Source organism: Elgaria multicarinata, chromosome 15, assembly GCF_023053635.1.
Source record: "Elgaria multicarinata webbii isolate HBS135686 ecotype San Diego chromosome 15, rElgMul1.1.pri, whole genome shotgun sequence".
NCBI classification, from domain to species: Eukaryota; Metazoa; Chordata; class Lepidosauria; order Squamata; family Anguidae; genus Elgaria; species Elgaria multicarinata.
In genome coordinates this window covers 29001519-29022228 of record NC_086185.1, presented here as the reverse complement: position 1 = coordinate 29022228, position 20710 = coordinate 29001519, and the positions used below count along the sequence as shown (strand labels likewise).

General features: G+C 46.7%; 1 protein-coding gene across 1 annotated transcript in view; it reads right to left on the bottom strand.

Moving 5' to 3' along the window:
• The window catches only part of LOC134409119 (ubiquitin carboxyl-terminal hydrolase 12-like), a 54502-nt gene that overhangs the window by 10850 nt on the left and 22942 nt on the right, over positions 1-20710 (bottom strand). Inside the window, exons 2-7 of the mRNA XM_063141701.1 lie at positions 17138-17218; positions 12589-12802; positions 10831-11057; positions 8875-8951; positions 5437-5520; positions 2082-2279 (exon numbers count right to left, since the gene is read on the bottom strand). Of these exons, the coding sequence (XP_062997771.1) occupies positions 2082-2279; positions 5437-5520; positions 8875-8951; positions 10831-11057; positions 12589-12802; positions 17138-17218 (881 nt within the window). The remainder of the gene's footprint in view (positions 1-2081; positions 2280-5436; positions 5521-8874; positions 8952-10830; positions 11058-12588; positions 12803-17137; positions 17219-20710) is intronic.

The following is a 20710-nucleotide window of genomic DNA, read 5'->3' as shown; positions in this document are numbered from 1 at the left end:
CCTGTTCTCCAGTTGTCTTCCACCACACCTCAGATGGTGTTCAAAGATCAACATATTATTCAGGGACCTAGGCTTATGTCTATAACTCCCAGCATGCCTTGGGCAGGAGGGAAGACTTATTGGGCTTTGGCGGCCATCATCTGGAAGTGGCTCGCCATCCTGGGCCTGAAGGGAGAGCGCCTGGGGCCGGCTGCCTCGATTGCTAAGCACCATCTGGAGCGGGAGAGAAGGAGGCTGAGGCTCTGGGCCCATTGCCGACAGCAACGACTGAGCTAACTATCAGTCAGTCAGCTGGCTCCCTCACAGCCTACCTACGGGCACCACTTGCACAGTGCAGCACGGACTGGCTCGGCCGGACTACACTTCCCATGAGCCTTGGCGGCAGGGCTCCCATTAGGCAAGTCGGGCACCACAGTGAAAGGCATGCCAGAAGTTGTAGTTTTCATTTTCTGTGGGGACAAGGAAGATCATGGCGGCGGCTTCTTCCTCAGGCCTGAGTAGGCGTGACGAAGGGGGCAAGTGCCCAGGCCAGCCCTGGTGCTTCTGTACAGCCTCGTGCTGGAGCACTTGGTGGGTGAGACGTGCAGGCCGAGGCAGGCGCAGGCCTTCATCCCAGCTGCCCTCGGAGGCTTCCCAGCTCCTGCCAAGAGCCCCGAGCAGAAGATGGTCAAGCAGGCCATGGAGAGCTGGCGCTGCAAGGCGGCCGTGGCCTGTGTCAGGGGTGAGAGACCCGGGGGCGTGGGGAGGAACTAATTAAATTTGTTTCAAAGTGAACTCGCAGGCCCGGCACTGGACTACTACTATAAGATGATTACCTCACAGACCTATCTTAGGAGGCCCAAGCAACGCTGGGTATATCAGCTAGTAGAAACCTAAAACACAATAGCAGCTAAAAAAAACCAAACCATCCAATAAAATATAATCAGGAAAGGGCCAGAGAAGGCCTTCCTAAAAGCCTTGCTGATCTTCAAAGTTTCGGCATATGGATATAGGTGAAGGTGGTCCTTCAAGTAACTTGGTCCCAAACCATTCGAGGCAGTCTGATGCCTTCTAGATGCTGACTGACGTTTATGGGAGTTTTAATCCAACACATCTGGAGAGCGGCAGGTAGAAGGCTGGTTTAAGGCTTGAAAGGTTAAAACAAGCATTTTAAATTGGGCTCAGAAACACACCCGTAACCAGTGCAGCTGATACAATATAGGCCCTGGTCCAGGTTACCTGAAAGATTGCATTCTCCCATATGAGCCTGCCTGTGCTCTGAGATCTTCTGGGGAGGCTTTTCTCTCAGTCCCACCAACATCCCAGGCACGCCTAATGGGTATGCGGGAGAGGGCCTTCTCAGTGGCTGCTCCAAGGCTCTGGAACTCCCTTCCCAGGGAGGCTAGGCTGGCTCCCTCTGTGCTGCACTTTCGGAGGCAGGCAAAACCCTTTTTGTTCCAGCAGGCTTTTGGAATTACTCTGGACTTGTGTTAATGTATTGGATTCCCCCTCCCGCCTTTCAATTTGTTACTGTTTTCAAAAATATTTAACATGTTTTTAATTTTGGAAAGGAAAGGAACCTCTCGTGCAAGCACTGAGTCATTACTGACTCTTGGAGGGACGCCAGCTTTCGCTGACGTTTTCTTGGCAGGCCTTATAGCGGGGTGGTTTGCCGTTGCCTTCCCCGGCCGTTATTACCTTTCCCCCAGCTAACTGGGTACTCATTTTACCGACCTCGGAAGGATGGAAGGCTGAGTCGACCCGAGTCGGCTGCCTGAAACCAGCTTCCTCTGGGATCGAACTCAGGCCGTGGGGAGAGTTTCGGCTGCAGAAACTGCTGCTTTACTGCTCTGCGCCACACGAGGCTCATGTTTTTAATTTTACTGCAGGTTTAATTCTATTTTAACTTTTGTAAATTTATATGCATATGTTTTAATTGTACATGTTTTAATTTTGTAAAAAGGTATATAAATAAATAAATAAATATAGTACTAATATTAATACTAGGTATTCTATGATCAGACCGTTCTTTTTATGCTTTTACGCCTGCCCATGGAGGGCAAACTGGATAGATGGCACGCACAAGACCCCACAGAACTCACCTGCCACAATGCACAACCACAGCGACGAGATCATACATTCTGTCGGGGTTGGTAGCGTCCCCTGAAGTGTTGAACAACCGAAGTTCCAAAGGAAAAACGACACGATAGGAGAGTTTGGTATACCGATGCAGCTGGTCCATGTATTTGAACCTCTTCAAGTGCAGAGCAAGAATCATGGGCAGCTTTTTCACCCGCATCCTGGCCCCCACCAAATAAAGTTGAGAGAGAGAGAGAGAGAGAGAGAGAGAACACACAAAATTCACATTATGAAACCTCTTAAAACTGAGAACACGTTTGAAATAGTAAAGAAGTCAACATTCAGTAAGTTCTTGCAGATAAAGGAACAACCTTTTAATATGAAGGCAGCTGAAATAGGACTTAGAACCGTCGCAATGCAAAGTAGGAAAGACTTAGAGCATGAAGCGACATCTGGACGCAAGGCAGCTACATGCTTGGTCCGAAGCGATCTATCTTTATCACGACAAAGGAAGTGGAACACAGAATGAACTCTGCCCCTTGGCCCTGCCTGTGCTTGACTAAGAAATGAGAAAATTTATTTGCTCTTACATCCGTGGGAGAAGGGAAAGGCACAAAAGGGGAAGATACCCACACTCCCAACATCAAAGTCAGCCGACTGAAATTTGTTCACAAAAGGAAAGGTGGGGGTGGGGTGGGGGATTGATATCAGCCAGCATTTCCACAAGGAAAAGAGAAATGAACTCAAGAAAGTGTGATGGGTTCTACATGGGGCTGCCTTTGAAGATGGTTCAGAAGCTGCAGCTTGTGCAAAATGCCGTGGTCACATTGATAACAGGGACCAGAAGGTTCAAGCATATAAGACCCACTCTGGCCCGCTTGCATTGGCTGCCTGTATGTTTCCAAGCCCGATTCAAGGTGCTGGTTTTGACCTATAAAGCCTTACACGGCTTGGGACCACAATACCTGGTGGAACGCCTCTCCCGACATGAACCTACCCATACACTGTGCTCAACATCTAAGGTCCTCCTCCGAGTGCCTACTCCGAGGGAAGCTTGGAGGGTGGCAACAAGAGAGAGGGCCTTCTCTGTGGTGGCCCCCCAACTGTGGAACAATCTCTCTGACGAGGCCTGCCTGGGACCGACACTGTCATCTTTTCGGTACCAGGTCAATACTTTCCTCTTCTCCCAGGCATTTAGCAATATGTAATGAGCCTGGGTCTGTTTTTTGGCCCATCGTTTTTAAAGTTGTTATAGCGGTTTTAAATGCATGTGTATATTGCATGTTTTGTGGTTTTAAATTTTTGTGTATTGTTTTTAATTGTTTTTATCTTGTGTGAACAGTCCAGGGAGCAACGGCTATGGGGCGGTATACAAATGCAATAAATAAATAAATAAAAATTTAAACACAAAAGGTGCTCCCAATTTATACCAAAATCTGACAGAGGACTCAGGTCATCAGGCCCACGGACTTCACTGCCCCACGCCCATACTTTGCTTCAAGAAAATTCAGGTTCATTGCCAGGAAGAACTGTATTCTGCCACCTACATAATTCTGTTCTTTATAAATCCACTGTATAACTCTGTTCTGTCTTGTATTCGACGTAATTAATTCTCCAACTTTGAGAAATGGTTTGCAGAATTGATTCAGGTTTTGATAGGGGAGGGGATACAGAGCTATCCAGAATACTGCAGCTCCCCACCCTGCTCCAAATCCAGTGGAAACTTCATTGAGCCATGCTTTCAGCTTGTGAGATTTCAGCAGGCTTGCTCACATACTTGCAAACACATCTTAGCAACCACAGGGCCTAGAAACTTGAGCGTTTTGGGGGAGGGGGGCATTGTTACAGGGAGCATACAACTCCCCTTCACTGGCTTCCGGTCTGTTTATGGGCACAATTCAAAGTGCTGGTTATCACCTATAAAGTCCTCTACGGCTCGGGGCCAGGTTATCTGAAAGACCGTACTCTCCCATACGTATTCTCCCTGTGCTCTGAGATCTTCTGGGGAGGCCTTTCTCTCAGTCCCACCAACATCCCAGGCACACCTGATGGATACAGGGGAGAGGGCCTTCTTGGTGGCTGCTCCAAGGCTCTGGAACTCCCTTCCCAGGGAGGCTGGCTCCCTCTGTGCTACAGTTTTGGAGGCAGGCAAAAACTTTTTTTGTTTCAGCAGGCTTTGGGAACTATAATGGACCTGTGTTAAAGTATTTAACCTTTTAACCTGTTACAGTTTAAAAAAATTTAACCTTTTTTTAAATTTTACTGTAAGTTTAATTCTATTTTAACTTTTGTAATTTATATTTATATGTTTTAATTATACATGTTTTAATCTTGCAAACCATCTTGAGGCCCAGTACTGGGGAAAAGGTGGGATGATGATGATGATAATAATAATAATAATAATAATAATAATAATAATTGTTTGTTTTTAAAAATGACCATCAAAGGCAAGATTTGCAGCAAGCTTTCAGTATCAAAACTTCTGCTTCTTTTGCACTGTGGAATTGCTGCAGACACAAAACTCTGAGTGTAATATCATTTATTAAAGCTACTTCGATACCACTGTTTAGTCAGAGACTGGGTTCAGACAATCGCATAAAGAGAAGACATAGTGGTGCAGCGTGGGGGGCTGTTCCCACCCTACAACCCACGGTGTGCAGTAGAGGCTGTAGAGTGGGCACAAAGTCACCCCCATCGCACTGTGCGCCCAGTTCGGACAACCCGCCAACCAGGAAGAGAAGGAGAGAAGCCATGAAGTCATTCTGTGTTCCACTTTCCTCACTGAGATGAACGATGGCTGGCTTCGGACCACGCAAGTAGCTGCCTTGCATTCACGATGGCTTCTTTTCCCTTCGTAATCGTCCGGAAACCCTCAGAGACTCTCAACGCAGTCTACAACACCACACTGCCCAGCAGCCTGCTCTGTTTCCTCAGAAGCCCACTGCGGTTCTGTGCTGCGAGCGGAGGAAGAAAAAGCCTCTCCTCCTCTACCCAGCACAGACGCGTACGAATGTGGTGCGTGTGTCCGCGTATGGGTGTGTGAGAGAAAGAGAGCATGTGAAGGGGGGGGCGGGGGGGGGCGGTTCTGGCTCTGTGAGAGTGATGGGGTGGGGAGGATCTTGAGAGAGTGGGGTGGCTCCTGCCCCCCCCCCCCCCCGGACTGGTAGCACATAGTCCCAAAATAATGCCCCTGAGGTTCAAATTCCTGTTCAGCTGCAAAGCTTAGGAGTGATCTGGGCGAATCACTTTCTCTCCACCTAACCTACCTCACATGGTTGTTGTAAGGATAAGGGGAGGGCTAGAAGCATGTCTGCCACCTCGGGCTGCTTGGAAGAAGGGCGGGATGAAAGCAGACCGGAGCGTAAATCTCAGCCTCACCTCTTTTGTGCTTCCTGTTTACTGCGGCACTGTTCACAGTAGTATTTATATTCACTGCACAGAGTCTCAGTATTACTGAACCCCCTGCAAAAATTGGGAATTAAATAGGAGTTAGTACCTTTTGGCTTTCCACCAGTGGCCACAATCTTCTCACATTTGCCCACATACTCTTTGTGCCCGTGCTATGGCAGTCTCAATTCCCATGAAGCAGCCTGTCCCAACCTGGCATCATCCAGATGCATTGCTTAGTCACCGTATTCATTAAGGCCCCATTCCCACATCCTTTGATGAGCCAGTGTGGTGTAGCGGCTAAGGTGCTGGACTGGGAGTCAGGAGATCTGGGTTCTAGTCCCCGCTCGGCCATGGAAACCCACTGGGTGACTTTGGGCCAGTCACAGACTCTCAGTCCAATGTACCTCACAGGGTTGTTGTTGTGAGGATAAAATGGAGAGGACGAGGTAGATTATGTACACCGCCTTGGGTTCCTTGGAGGAAAAAAGGCGGGACATAAATATAATAAATAAATAAATAAATAGTGAAATCCCTGAAAGATTAATTGTTTGCTGGAATGCACACACACACACACACACACACACACACTGAGTGGCAAGAATGAATTCAAATCAACTAATTGCCATTGAGGCTTAACCTGAGGTGGGGGGGACATACAATGGCCTAGTGGCAACGTCATATTAAATAGCAACTCAAGACTTTGGCCTAAGATGCATAAGATAGTTACTTCTGAACATTCAGTTGCATGTCTGAAAGAGGAGCCTAGAGCCCCTTCCCAAAGCATGTTTAAAGAGAAGCGCACCTTCACTGTAATAATTACAATTCACCATAAAGATGCCACAGCTCCTGGCCATATATAAGAGGACCGCTTTATATCAAATTCACTATCAATGATTTAGGGGGAAAAAAGAAAGAAGCTGTTTGGTTGGTGGACGTTTTAACCAGGTATTAGACCTGAAACGTTTATTTGATTCAAGCAAGTCAAACAGGTATTTCCTTTGAAAAAGGACGCAGGACGAGTACTTATCAAAACGGCAGTTGGGCAAACGCTGTCTTAAAAGAAGTATTCACTTCTGTGAGTGAAAAGAGGAGGAACGTCTTCTCTAAGGTAGGCTTTTTTCTCTCTTTAGAATGTTCCTCATATGCAAATTCATGCAGATTTAGAGCTGCTCCGTCTATTCCAAGCCCTGCCAACAAAAGCCACCTGATCCTCCTTTGTGCTATTTTGCTAGTTGAGTCCCTGAGCCTATTGATCTTCCTGGAGGTGGGGATGGGGCCAGGGCAGTTGTGCATCCAGCGGATCCACGGCCTCTCCCCTCCTCTCCCCTCGGCATGCCCCGTGTTCCTCCCTTCCCGTCCTTGGTGAAGGAACTGCCATGGAGCTTTCTGCGGCATCTGGCAGTGGCGGGGGGAAGGGGAATCCAAACAGGGATTCCCCCTCCCGAAGTTGTAGTTCTGTCTATGAGTTCCCTAGTGCAGAATGCTGCAGCTCGGCTGTTGACCGGAGCTGCCCCTTTCCAGCATGTAACTCCTCTGCTGAGGGAACTGCACTGGCTGCCTATTTGCTACCGGGCCAGGTTGAAGGTTCTTGTACTTGTGTACAAAGCCCTAAACATCTTGGGACCAGGATACCTGAGAGTGCTCTGCCTTCTCCCCTACCAACCTCACTGAGGTCATCCGAGGGCCTGCTCCTGATGGTTCCACCTAGATCCATCCTCCGATTGGAGTCCACCAGGGGAAGAGCCTTCAGCGTGGTGGCCCCCCTCCTGTGGAATTACCTGCCTCTGGAGGTCAGGCAGGCACCAACCTTGTACTCCTTTCGGCGCCTCCTGAAAACATCTTTATTCCAGGAAGCCTTTCCTTAATATGCAGCCTTGAATCTCTGTATTTGCTTCTTTTAAAATTGGTTTTAACTGTTTTATTCTGTTTTTATTTTCATTTTATCTTGTACACCACTCCGAATTTTTTCAATGGGGAGCAGTATATAAATATTCTAAATAAATAAATAAATAAGGGAATGCACTATTTCCTATGGCTCCTGAGACAACGTCTAGAGGCCATTCGATTTCTCTCTTAATCAACTAAAATCCATCCGTTAATCAACAGATTTCACACGCACACACACACACACATATATATGGGGGGAAAGCATTTTGAGCTCCTGTTTAAGAACATAAGAACATAAGAAGAGTCCGGATGGATAAGATCAAGGAACTGTCTAGTCCCGTTCACACAGTGGCCCACCAGCTGTCGAACAGGGACCCACAAAGCAAAGAAGCAGCATTCCAAATGATTTACATGGTCTTGAGAGTTTCCTCAGCTCAAAACACTGAAAGAGATGAAGAAACAGGATGCCCTGACACAGTGGAGGGACCATTTCAGGGGCAGAATATTTCCTGAGGCAGAAATTGCTTCGCTGTACAAAAGCCCACATCTACGCTGTCATCTGCAACAATGCAAACATCTTGATTTCGCTGCATATACTTGCAAAGAAATCTACAGACTAAATTAGTCACTCATGGACCACTTGACTAGCCTGCCTGGCCAAATATACCCACAGCCATCAATTATGGCACACTGAAACCTCCCAGGAAAAACAACAAGGCCCAACTTCCTTCCAACGGACAAACTTTTCCCTGTCTGGTAGCCTGGAGGCAATGCTTATGATGTGCCAGAGGCGACCAACTATTGACAAACTTGGAGTACATTATGACTCCCTGCTGCATAAAGTCGCAATTTTCTTAAATAGCAGCAATATCAATATGTATGCAACTGCTGCGGCTTTATTGTTTTCACTGTTTTATTGTATTTAAATTGCCTTTAAAAGGCAGGGCTTAAATCCATCATTCAATAAAAATGAAATACCAGTGTAGGAAATTGGCCACCGGCAAAGTGGCCTTTTGCAAACAGTGTCTTTTTTTTTTTTTTTTTAAGGATTATTGTATAGCAGGACATGTTTCTTCACTGGCAGGGCCAAAAAGTCAAAAAAAAATGCCAGTGTATTTTTGCTTAAAGCTTTTACTGTGAGCAAGTAAGCTTTAGGAGAGGCATTTGACTTTTTAGAATGGGAAAAGCCAGGAAATGCCCAAACTCTTGGCGGTGGGAGGGGGAGGTATGGGGGGAGGGAAGGGAGTAGGGGCCTTTGGGGAACCTGGAAGGGCCAGGCTGGAACCCCAAGCAGGCTGGATACGGCCTGTGGGCCTGAGGTTCAACACCCCTCTCTAAATGAATTTGCACACACAGCCTCTCTCTCACTTTTTAGGCTGTAAGCTGCCCAGGGAAAGCACAACTTTTTACTGTGATCTTTTGTAAAGGACCACACAGATGCTAAATGTAAACGCTTTGGTGTGACTCAGCTTACCTAAATAAACTACTCAGCTCTATCTGGTCATTCCTATTTGAAAACAACAACAACAACACTATTACCTCAAACAGTGTGTTATTGATGTATTTTGTTCCACATCAACCGACAGGTCGAGAAAATCCTCGTCTTTGCTGCTAACCTTGAGAAAAAAACAAGTTTAAAAAGGCAGGGAAAATGTTATTAAAAAGAATCAGACAAGTTTAGAAATGTGAAAAGTATAAGAAATAGAACAAAACGTCCATTTAGTAAGTAGGGCATTTCTTGGATTCAAAAGGAAGTCTGAATATGGAGCAAGTCACTGGGCTCGTTCGTTGTTTGGAATCAAAACACCCGAACTGTCCCTCATGCACATCCAGGTCCTGGTTGGGGTTAAAGGCGTTTTCCAGGTCTGAAAATGTTGACGACACCTGACTGGTCTCAAATGGGTCTTAGCCAATTCGGACACCACTCTAGCTCTTCTTAAACCAAGGGACAGGTGGGAAACTGTACGCAAACAGTTTCACCCATTCGGAAAAGTTCTCCATAGAAGACACACGGCAGAAAACAGCCATGGGGCTAAAGTAAACATGATGCTATTCAAGCAACAAGGAACTGACATGGGTGGGAGCTTTCGCTCCAGTACAAATGGTGGGAGAGGTCTAGATTGGGACTGCAGCAGGAGACAAAGGCTTTAATTAGGGGTGTGCACGGACACCCCACTCCGCTTCACTTTCAGATCCGCCATTTTCGGATCAGGCCGCTCCACCCCGCCCCCACTCCGCCTGTGCCCACTCCGCTCCGCTCGGAGCTCCGGATCCGGATCCGAGCTCCGTTCCCCCCCCATAGGGGGGGTTACCGGGCCCTGCCGCCATCGCCGCCCATGTGGCGACGGCGGCAGAGCCCGGTAAGGGACCAAGGGAGAGGGGGACCTTACCTGCCTCCGTCCGTGGTCCGTCACCGTCTTCAATTGAGCCCGCGGTTCCAACAGGAAGTCTGGGCCGCAAGCAGCCCAGACTTCCTGCTGAAACCACGGGCTCAATTGAAGACGCTGACGGACCGCGGATGGAGGCAGGTAAGGGAGAGGAGGGCGGGGGGGGTTACCGGGCCCTGCTGCCATCGCTGCCCATGCGGCGACGGCGGCAGAGCCCGGTAAGGGACCAAGGGAGAGGGGGACCTTACCTGCCTCCGTCCGTGGTCCGTCACCGTCTTCAATTGAGCCCGCGGTTCCAACAGGAAGTCTGGGCCGCAAGCAGCAGGAAGACGGACCGCGGATGGAGGCAGGTAAGGGAGAGGAGGGCGGGGGGGTTACCGGGCCCTGCTGCCATCGCTGCCCATGCGGCGACGGCGGCAGAGCCCGGTAAGGGACCAAGGGAGAGGGGGACCTTACCTGCCTCCGTCCGCGCGGCCCAGACTTCCTGGTGGAACCGCGGGCTCAATTGAAGACACGGGCGGACCGCGGATGGAGGCAGGTAAGGGAGAGGAGGGCGGGGGGGGGATTACCGGGCCCTGCCGCCGTCGCCGGCCCCCCAATCCTCTTCGCCTCCGCCTTAAGGGCAGGCAAAGCCCCCCACTCCGCTCCTGCTTCTACGGTCCGATTAGAAGCAGAGCACATCCCTAGCTTTAATTCCTTTTCTCTGCCCCAGGGTCCTGATTTGGCTCCTTTCTGGGAGTTGTAGTCCATCACATCTTGTGCAATATTGGGCTAGTGGTCCAATTCAATAGGAGGCACCCATACCTCGGCAGATGAAGGGGGCAAAAAATAAAAAATAAAAAATAAAAGACAAATTAGGACTCTAGGGCTGGGTTCACACTCCAAAACAAGACGACGCAGGATCACAAGAACAGCCCTGAACACATCCTTGCCAATTGTGGGTTTAGTGGTCAGCTGGCGATGTCATAATAAATATTAATCTGTATGAGCTCACATTTTTACACAAAATAAGAGGGGGGGGGGAAATAGCCAAGACACATTAAAAAGAACTGTGTAAGTAAAAGTGATGGTGGCATTAGAAGAACAACCGCCATGAAGAAAAACGTACAGCTTCACAGTTAAGACATCTGGTTTCGTTGGTGAGCGTCCCCTGGAAAATGTCGTGGACCCAGGTGAGGTCCGTCGTGTCCCCTTCATCGCTCTCCGTGCTTCCGTTCAGCACCTTGCCATTCTGCTTCTCTTGCTTCTTTTCCTCTTGGAGCAAGTCGGCGATCGTGTTCAGTAGGTAGTTCAGGAATTCGTGCGCGTCCTGCTGCATGTAATTGTCAAACAGTTCTGGCAACGAAGAGACAACGACAAGGAGGAAAATTAAGACGTGATTAGACAACTGGCCCTGTGTGTTTTCTGTCGCTCCCAAGGCTGGTCTTTGAGGGGGAGGGACGCGGAAGCGTCTGATGCTGCATCGTTGCTGAAGAGATGCCGAACTGGACTGGGTTGGTCCCCTGGATGGGAGATCACCGAGAGCCCCAGGTAAGAGAAGCGTAATCAGGATAGACAAATATTGTTCAAAGTTGTGGCCTTGCGGGACCCTTTCCAAAACTACCAATTTTCTCACAGGGCTCACCCGAGCCATTTCGGTGTCTGAGGAAGAAAATCCAAATGGCGCCCCCTTCTTCTCTTCCACTAATTATCAGGGGCCACAGCTGGGACGTTCTCCTGTGCAAGCCCTACCGAAGCTAACAAGAGTGACACAGCGGGTCTTGTGCAGGAGAGCATCCCAGTAGATTGTGCCCCATAGACCAGATTTGCTCCTCTCTCACTTGCAACGGTGGTCATTTCTGAAGTGGATCCTGCATTTTGCCCCATGGTAGAGCCGCCTCCATTCTCTCAGTGGCTGCAGTCAGGAAAATCTAACTCCAAATGTTATTTGGGATGTGTGGCATGGGATAGCACACAGATAGCAGTCCATGGGCTCAGATTCAGCCCCAGAAGAAAAACTATCTGGCCCTTGGCAGCCTGACCAGCTTCAATTAAGGCATCATAGTGAATTGCTTACTCAGGCAAAAGGGGATGTAATCATTGTAAGGGCCATTTCACACATTAAGGTTACATTTCTTTTCAAATGTATAGCCAGCTTTGCTCTCTAAATGTGTTGGATTACAACTCCACTGGCCATACTGGCTCGGGATGACAATATAGTGCAAGAGATCTGGAGGGTACCAGGTTCGGCAAGGCTGCTTTAGGCAATACTTAATTTAGACTTGAGTGCATGCACTCCGGTCACGGTAAAGTCTGCTAGATGGCACCAACTGCATGAACGATCCAGATCTTCTTGTAATGCCTCTCTCAGAGTGCCACCTCTAAGGGAGGCTCAGAAGGTGGCAACAAGGAAGGTTTCAATAGGGCCTTCTCAGTAGTGACCCCTCCGACTCTGGAATGAGGCCCGTCGGGCGCTGACACTATCATCTTTTCAGCACCAGGTAAAGACCACCCTCTATTCCTAGGCATTTAATGGTATGTTATGAGGCATCTGTGTCTGCTGTTTTAGAACAGGTCGGGGGGACATTGTTTATTTGTTTTTAGCTGTTTACATTGTTTTAATTTTTCTATGTTAAAAAATGTAGACTATTTTTTATGCTATATTTTGTATTTTTATCAATTGTGGTAAACCGCCCAGACAGCTCCGGTTATGGGGCGGTATAGAAATGAAAATAATAATAATAATAATAATAATAATAATAATAATAATAATAATAATAATAATAATAATATCCAAGTTAATGTAACTGGAAAAGCAGCGTCTGAAGGAGCTCCAAGTAGCCACAGTAGTGAAGCGTGCCGTGGGGGTGTCAAGAAGTTGAGTTACCATTTTCCTTCCTCAGTCGGGAAATGAATTTCTTTGGGGGAATGACCCCCACCTTCTTCTTTTGCGTGGCAATGCTGTTGAAGAGGTCTGAGAGGCACGTCAGGAGGCTTTCCTTTTTGCGGGGCTGGACCTTGTAGGCCAAAACCTTTTCCCGAAACGGACGACAGAAGTAAAGCGCCTGGAGAACCGAGTTGCAGTAGCAGGTATTGCCGAACTGATGGATGAGAAAGTGGGGGGGGGGGGGGGAGGAGAAGAAAGAGCTCATTACATGGTATCAACTATCCAAAATGCAAATCCTGCGAGGTACTGGTTCCCCTCTATTCGGCATTGGTTAGGCCTCATCTTGAGTATTGTGTCCAGACAAGCTGGAGGGGTCTGGAAACAAAGCCCTCTGAGGAGACTGGAAGCACTGGGCATGTTTAGCCTGGAGAAGACAAGACGGAGGGGAGACATGACAGCACTCTTCAAGGACTTATAAGGTTGTCACACAGAGGAGGGCCAGGATCTCTTCTCAGTCCTCCCAGAGTGCAGGACACAGAATAACGGGCTCAAGTTACAGGAAGCCAGATTCTGGCTGGACAGCAGGAAAAGCTTCTTGACTGTTAGAGCAGTATGACAATGGAACCAATGACCTAGGAGGGTTGTGGGTTCTCCCATGCTAGAGGCATTCAAGAGGCAGCTGGACGGCCATCTACCAGGGATGCTTTAAGGTGGATTCCTGCATTGAGCAGGGGGTTGGACACGATGACCTTAGAGGCCCCTTCCAGCTCCACGATTCTATGGGGCTGGGGAAACAATCAAGGAAATAACTGAATGCTGAGCTGGCTACAAGGGAAAGGGAAGGGGGAAATGAGAAGGGTATTACAGGTGCTGCAAATGTGCAACATTGAGTCTCATTAAGGCTGACTTGAAATGCCCACCGCTTGTCAGGTGACAGTCACCATACTCTCCCCGCCCCGAATGATGCTAAGCAATGATGTAATGCCATTCTGAGGAGTGGGGGGGGCAGGGGAGGGTGGGCCGCCACCAGCACACAGCCCCCAAGGGGGCTACAGGAAAAACAAGCAAATGGCAAAAAAAAAAGTTAAGCTAGGGAGGCAGCCTTCCCCCCTTTCAACCCCCCACCCCTGCAAAATTTCAAGGCAAAAAAAAAAAAATCCTCCTCTGAGAACTTTTGGCTCAAGCCTAAATTAGATATCCTGTGCTTTTAAAAACAATTCCATAGCACTGGCAAATACGCAAATATTCTCCGTCCGAGATGCTAAGGAGCCACTATTAGAGCAGACTACATTTTGGCTAAATTAACCAATGGCCCAACACTGTTTAAGGCAGCTTTATATGGTCAGTGTCTGCATAGGAGTGAAGCTCGGAAATAAAACAGCCTATACCATGCGAAGCAAGTGAAATGTTCGCCTTTGGTGTGGAGCTTTATCACACTTTATCACACCAGCGTTATACTGTGCAATCACTGCGAATTGCATGCAAAGGACTCAGACGTTTTCCACCTTATAATCTGCTTTGATTGTGAAGTACTCCCAGGCATCCTGCCTTAATTGTGCTATAAAGCAAAAAGATTCGCCATATTTAGCCCCTATATTTTGAGCGTATCTTCCGAGCCACCGCTGGGGCACAGGAGCAGGATTTTAAAGAAATGCTTACATCTGCGTAAGCTTTAAAGATAAAGACACCAAAATTGGCACAGTAATAGATATTAGGGAGAGCTTTAAGAATACCAAATTTTGAATTGAATTGGGTCACCCGTTGATTTTTTTATGATTTTTTTACATTTCCCCCCTTAAGCTCACTTCCTGGCGTGCAAAGGATCGCTGTCGCCCGGTAGCAAAAACAACAACAACCGCGAAAGCTTAGCGCTACGGGGATAATCCGAAGGAAGCAGGTACGCGGGATGAGGCCTATGATGTCTTAAAACTACTAGTTCTATTAAGCAACCTATGTTTCCTGTGCTGAAGCTATCCATACATAGGAGATCGGGAACTTGGAATTCTAGCATAGCTGACAAAGGCTTGGGCAGAGACAACTTAACCTCCATCCACCCCACTTTTTTTAAAACACCCACCCACACCCACCCACCCACCCACACACACACACACACATTGTAATGTGATTTGGCAGACAGACACTCAATTCCAATGTTGGTTCACAACCAACAATGCAAGTTCACTGGGAGAAGGGAGCAGCGTCCTAACGGCTGGCACTCAACAAGAGGCGAATGCAATGTTCTTGCTGTGGGTTAAGACTGGTAAGCGGCAGGAACTCCAAAAGCACAAAGCAGATGCAACGCTCCAAGGAACCTTAGCAGGGTCAGGTTCTCCCTCTGGGTCCCCTTCGGCTGGGGACAGGCGGGTGGGGAATGATTTCACGTCGCCAGCATTCGGCAGAGAAAAATTGCCGATGGGGGCGAGTGAGGCGTCCATTTCATATTTCCTGTTTACAAGGACATGTTGGCAACCAGCCGGAGCTGGCCAGAAGCAGCTGTTTTGCATCTGTCCTATTTGAAGGCTGCCTCGTTTCAGGCGGATGGGATGCATCAGCCTCTGGAGGGGATGCGTCCAGATTGCTCGACACTCAAACCACTGAAAAATTAAATGCCTTTCTACATCAGCAGAAGCGAGCCTGCTGGGTGCAGGGGCTCCGTTTACAGCAATTTCAGGTTAATTTGCACAGTCTGATTTTCACAGTCTTGCAATAGTAATAACTGATAGTTTACATAAACTGGCTTCAACATTATATGCCCCCTGCATTCCCACCTCACCCCCTCCACAAGACACTGCCAACGCTCATAAAGATTTCTGAGGAGACTTTATATCTTCAGGGCATCTTGGGTGACATATCTGAAACAAATAACGTCATGCAGAAAAGAAAAGAATTCAAATTAAACCCCGCAAAGGCTGAGGATCACATTACGCAACACCTCTAGCTGCCACTGATCAGCAAAACCTCCCCCAAGCTGGGATCTTGCATCCCATTATCCCCCAGCCAGACATGCTGGGAGTTGTACTCCAAAAGATCTAGTGGGTACTAGGCTGGAGAAGGCTGTTTTATAGGTTACTAAAACAGAAAGATCTCCAATCAAAGTCACTCTCATTTCACTGATAACACACTAGAGCCAGGTTTAATGCACATGAGCTACAGAGTTAAAGCAGCAATGTAATTGATTATAATGATTTTATCAATGTAATTATTTTATCAGTATATGTCTGTCCCAACCTTAATGAAATAAAGGTTATCTGAAGGAACGCCTCCTCCCATATGTACCTACCTGGACCTTAAGATCATCTACAGGGGCCCTTCTCTGTGAGCCCCTGCCAAAGGAAGTGAGGCAGGTGGCTACTAGGAGGAGGGCTTTCTCCGCTGTGGCACCCCGGTTGTGGAACGAGCTCCCCAGAGAGGTCCACCTGGCGCCTACACTGTACTGCTTTCGTCGCCAGCTGAAGACCTTTTTATTCACTCAGTATTTTAACACTTAATTTTAACTTAAATTTAAATTTTACTGTTTTAACTCTGTATTTTAATCTTATAATCAACTTTGCTGCGTGGTTTTATCCTGGTTGCGCTTTTTATACTGTATTTCGTAATTGTGTTTTTAACTGTTGGGTGTTTTACTGTGGTTTTAATTTTTGTGAACCGCCCAGAGAGCTTCGGCTATTGGGCGGTATAAAAATGTAATAAATAAATAAATAAATAAATAAATAAAGCCGGGGTACCTTATAAAACTCCAACCATAATAACATCATAAAATACAAAGTTGCAGCAAAAGCTATCAATGGCTACTAGCCCTGATGGTTGTGTGCTGTCTCCAGTATCTGAGGCAGTAAGCCTGTGTGCACCAGTTGCTGGGGAACATGGGTGGGAGGGTGCTGTTGCACCATGTCCTGCTTGTTCATCCCTGGCCGATGTCTGGTTGGCCACTGTGTGAGCAAAGTGCTGGACTAGATGGACCCTTGGTCTGATCCAGCAGGGCTCTTCTTACGTTCTTAACAAGAAAAAATCAAAAGAGCAGAAAACAGCAGAAAACCAGATCCAATTCTAAGCTAAAGCAACTTCAGGTTTTGTTTTTAAAGCTTAGGAAAATAAAAGGGTGTTAAAAAGATAACAGAGGTGCCAGGTAAGAGTATTTTATGGGTGGGACACCACCACCATGAGGACTCTTATCCTGGTGGCCAGCTGCCAATAAATGCAAGGCTTGAGGGAGCTTTGGAGACATCCATAGACTGACCCGTCATCATAGTGGGATCTAGGTCAAAGCAGATACGAGGAAGTTTATCCTTGAGGGAGCTAGCAAAGATGTCACAGTGTGACTGAAGCTGAAGGTGGCCCTGAACCATTCAGAAAAACTTCGCCAGCCAGTATATTTAACTTCATAAATATAGCCGTTGTTTTAATAGGAATAACTTTCCATTTTGCACCAGTCGCATCACCCGTGGACAGAATGCTCAGAAACGGATCTTTTCATTTCGGAAGCCAAAAGAATGAAGTAGGAAAGCAATCTTGAAGACCAACCAACGTACAGAACAGAAAAGCCACTCACGTTAACCAGGCCAAAGTAATGTTCGTTCACGGGAAACTGTTCCGGACCAATCTCTTTCTCCAAAGCGGAGGCATTGGCGCCCTGGAAAGACAAAGTTACAGCTTAGCAAGGAAGGAGAAACCATGCAGTAAAAAGGTTCTACTTCAACTGCATCTCTGAACCATTACCCAACACAAACATACACAAACTATGAAATATACGGCTGTTACATGGGGCTCCCAGTGGTCTCGCATGAGAGACATTGATTGGGTTCATACATTCTTAGCCAGTGGCTAAAGTGTAGGGCTAGGAGTTCGGAGATCCGGGTTCTAGTCCCCTTTCAGCCATGGGAACCCACTGGATGACTTTGGGCCAGTCACAGACTCTCAGTCCAACCTACCTCACAAGGTTGTTGTGAGGATAAAATGGGAGAGGAGGAGGGTTATTTACACTGCCTTGGGTTCCTCGGAGGAAAAAAGGCAGGATATAAATGCAATAAATAATAAAATGCTCCCAGACCATTCCCTGGGCCCTATTTAAAAACACCCTAAAGACCTATTAAAGAGGATGGGTATATTCAGTACCGAAAGATGTGACGCCAAAGCAACACAGCAACATATATTAGCAACATATATTCTAACATCATATCACTCAACCTTTCAGTAGTGGCCCCCCAATTATGGAATGATCTCCCCGATGAGGCTCGCCTGGCGCCAACGTTATTATCTTTTCGGCGCCAGGTCAAGACTTTTCTCTTCACCCAGGCATTTAACAGCATTTAACAACGCATGCTAAGTTTGTTTTTTAATGGACCCCAGAACTGTTGTTGTTTAAAATGGATACTGTTTTATACTGTTGTTTTTATATTTTTTGATGGTTTTAAATTGTGTATACTTTTTAATGTCCACTGTTTTTAACTTTTGTAAACCGCCCAGAGAGCTTCAGCTATGGGGGCGGTATACAAATTTAATAAATAAATAAATAAACAAACAAACCAATAGTTAGGAATTCATGCTGACATGAGCACTATTTCCCAGGTGCTACTGAAACATTGGGCAGTTTCATTATTATTATTATTATTATTATTATTATTTATTTATATAGCACCATCAATGTACATGTAACACAAGCTGTGTTACATGATCAAGCTTTTAAAGCTCAGCTAAAAACTTTTCTTTTTCCTAAAGCTTTTAAAACTTGATGTTGTTCGGACTTTATACTGTTAGTTTTACCCTACCCTGTGCCTGTTTGCATTCTCTTCCCCTCCTTATTGTTTCATTATGATTTTATTAGAATGTAAGCCTATGCGGCAGGGCCTTGCTATTTACTGTTTTACTCTGTACAGCACCATGTACATTGATGGTGCTATATAAATAAATAAATAAATAAATAATGATAATAATAATAATAATAATCAAGTTCACACCTCCTTGGAAATGTATTTGGTGAACTAAAGGTGCACGCATCTACAAGAACGTAGGAAACGGCCTGGTCCATACAGCTCAGTATCGCTGACGAGGACTAGCAGCAGCACTCCAGGGTTCCAAGCAGTGGCTGGAAATGCCATTGACGGAAGTGATGGCTTTCTCCATCTGAGGAACGTGCGCTACCACTGAGGCAGAAGCCTTCTGCAGGATCCACAATCATTTTTAGAGACAGCTTTAAGCATTTCTTTTGTTGCAATTGTACATATTTGGAAGCCACTACTTAGGGATTAACAAGTGCAGAAAAGGGGCATCTTCCCTATGAGGAAAGGTTACATCAACTGGGATGGTTTAGCTTGGAAAAAAGGTGGCTAAGGGGAGACATGATAGAGGTGTACAAAATTATGCATGGTAGGGAGAATGTGGACAGGGAGACATTTTTCTCCCTCTCTCAAAATACTAGAACCCAATGGGGTCATCCTATGAAGCTGATTGGTGGGAGATCCAGGACAAATAAGAGGAACTACTTCTTCACACAGCGCATAGTTAAATTATGGAACTCACTACCACAAGATGTAGTGATGGCCACCAATTTGGATGGCTTTAAAAGGGGGTTGGATAAATTCCTGGAGGCAAAGGCTATCGATGGCTACTAGCCCTGATGGTTGTGTGCGATCTCCAGTATTTGAGGCAGTAAGCCTGAGTGCACCAGTTGCTGGGGAACATGGGTGGGAGGGTGCTGTTGCACCATGTGCTGCTTGTTCATCCCTGGCCGATGGCTGGTTGGCCACTGGGTGAACAGAATGCTGGACAAGATGGACCCTTGGTCTTATCTAGCATGGCACGTCTTATGTTCTTATGTTCTACTTATTTCTTTATTGCATTTATATCCCGCCTTTTTCCTCCAAAGAACCCAAGGCAGCGTACATAATCCTCCTCCTCTTCATTTTATCCTCATAGCACCCCTTTGAGGTAGGCTGGGCTGAGAGTTTGTGACTGGCCCAAAGACACTCAGTGAGCTTCCAGGCAGGGTTCCAGATGCATGCACATGGGAGTTTAAGGTGTGCACATGCATCTGTGTTATCCACACCACAGCATGAAACACTGATATTGAGATACACACACACACACAGAGCTGCCTTGTTTGCGGCTCCCTTGAGTTCAGTAGCAATAAAGTTGAGTTCAGCAGCATAAACGATTTCGCTACCAAATAAAACTATCACAGGAGACTACATGGGCAAGATGGCTGTGTAAAGAAAAGCATTCCTGCTGGGGAGGAGCGCGCAGCACCACCTGTGAAAGAGTATTGGACACAATACTCAAGATGAGGCCTAACCAGTTATTTGCTGAAATCAAACTAAGCGAGAAATTAGATTATCCAGAGTATGCTACCTGTGGATTTATATGCAGTACTGCTGTAATAACTAGCATTGTGCATGTCAGTTTATAGATCCCCATTTCAAACCTCCATTGCTGTCCCATTTATAGTTCAAAACACATTTTAAAGAACATGAATCATCAAAAACCAGCACCTCCCTCTTTAAAAAAAACACAACTTTCTAAAAGGATTTCCATGCCTTTAACACTAATTTCTCATCAAATCAGTACATTTAATGCATAAACACCCACACACCCCCATGTAACTGACAATATACAAGTTAAAATATTAAACAGAAAATGTAACTGCTTGAATCCAAAGAAAGGACACATGCATGTAGAAAAGACGTTCACACACCACTGAAACTGTTTTTGTCACAGTTCCCTCTGCCGAAGTGATGGGGCATTTTTTTTTTAAATATGCAAGTTGAGTAGCTTGTCTCTTCAGCAGTGAATGGTCTCTTCAGCAGCAAAAGCTGCTGCATCAAAAGCCCTTCTTGGGATCCTAGCCTATGTTAGCAGGGAATTAAACAGCCAATGCCAAATAACTGGAAAACAATGTTCAAACAATAGCTAATGTCTGTGGGTGGGTGGGTGGGGGAAACAAGTTTGGAGTTTTTAGCTATAATCAAGACCAAAAACATGAGGTTGCACTTATTACGGTTTCCAAGTGCCAGGAAGGTTTGAATCTGGCTGGGAACAAGGAACTAGGGATGGCTGTTGCAGGGAAATCCAGGCCTTTTTAGGCTCATTGGAGTTCTCTGGAGCCCCAGACTCGGCTTGCATTACGAGT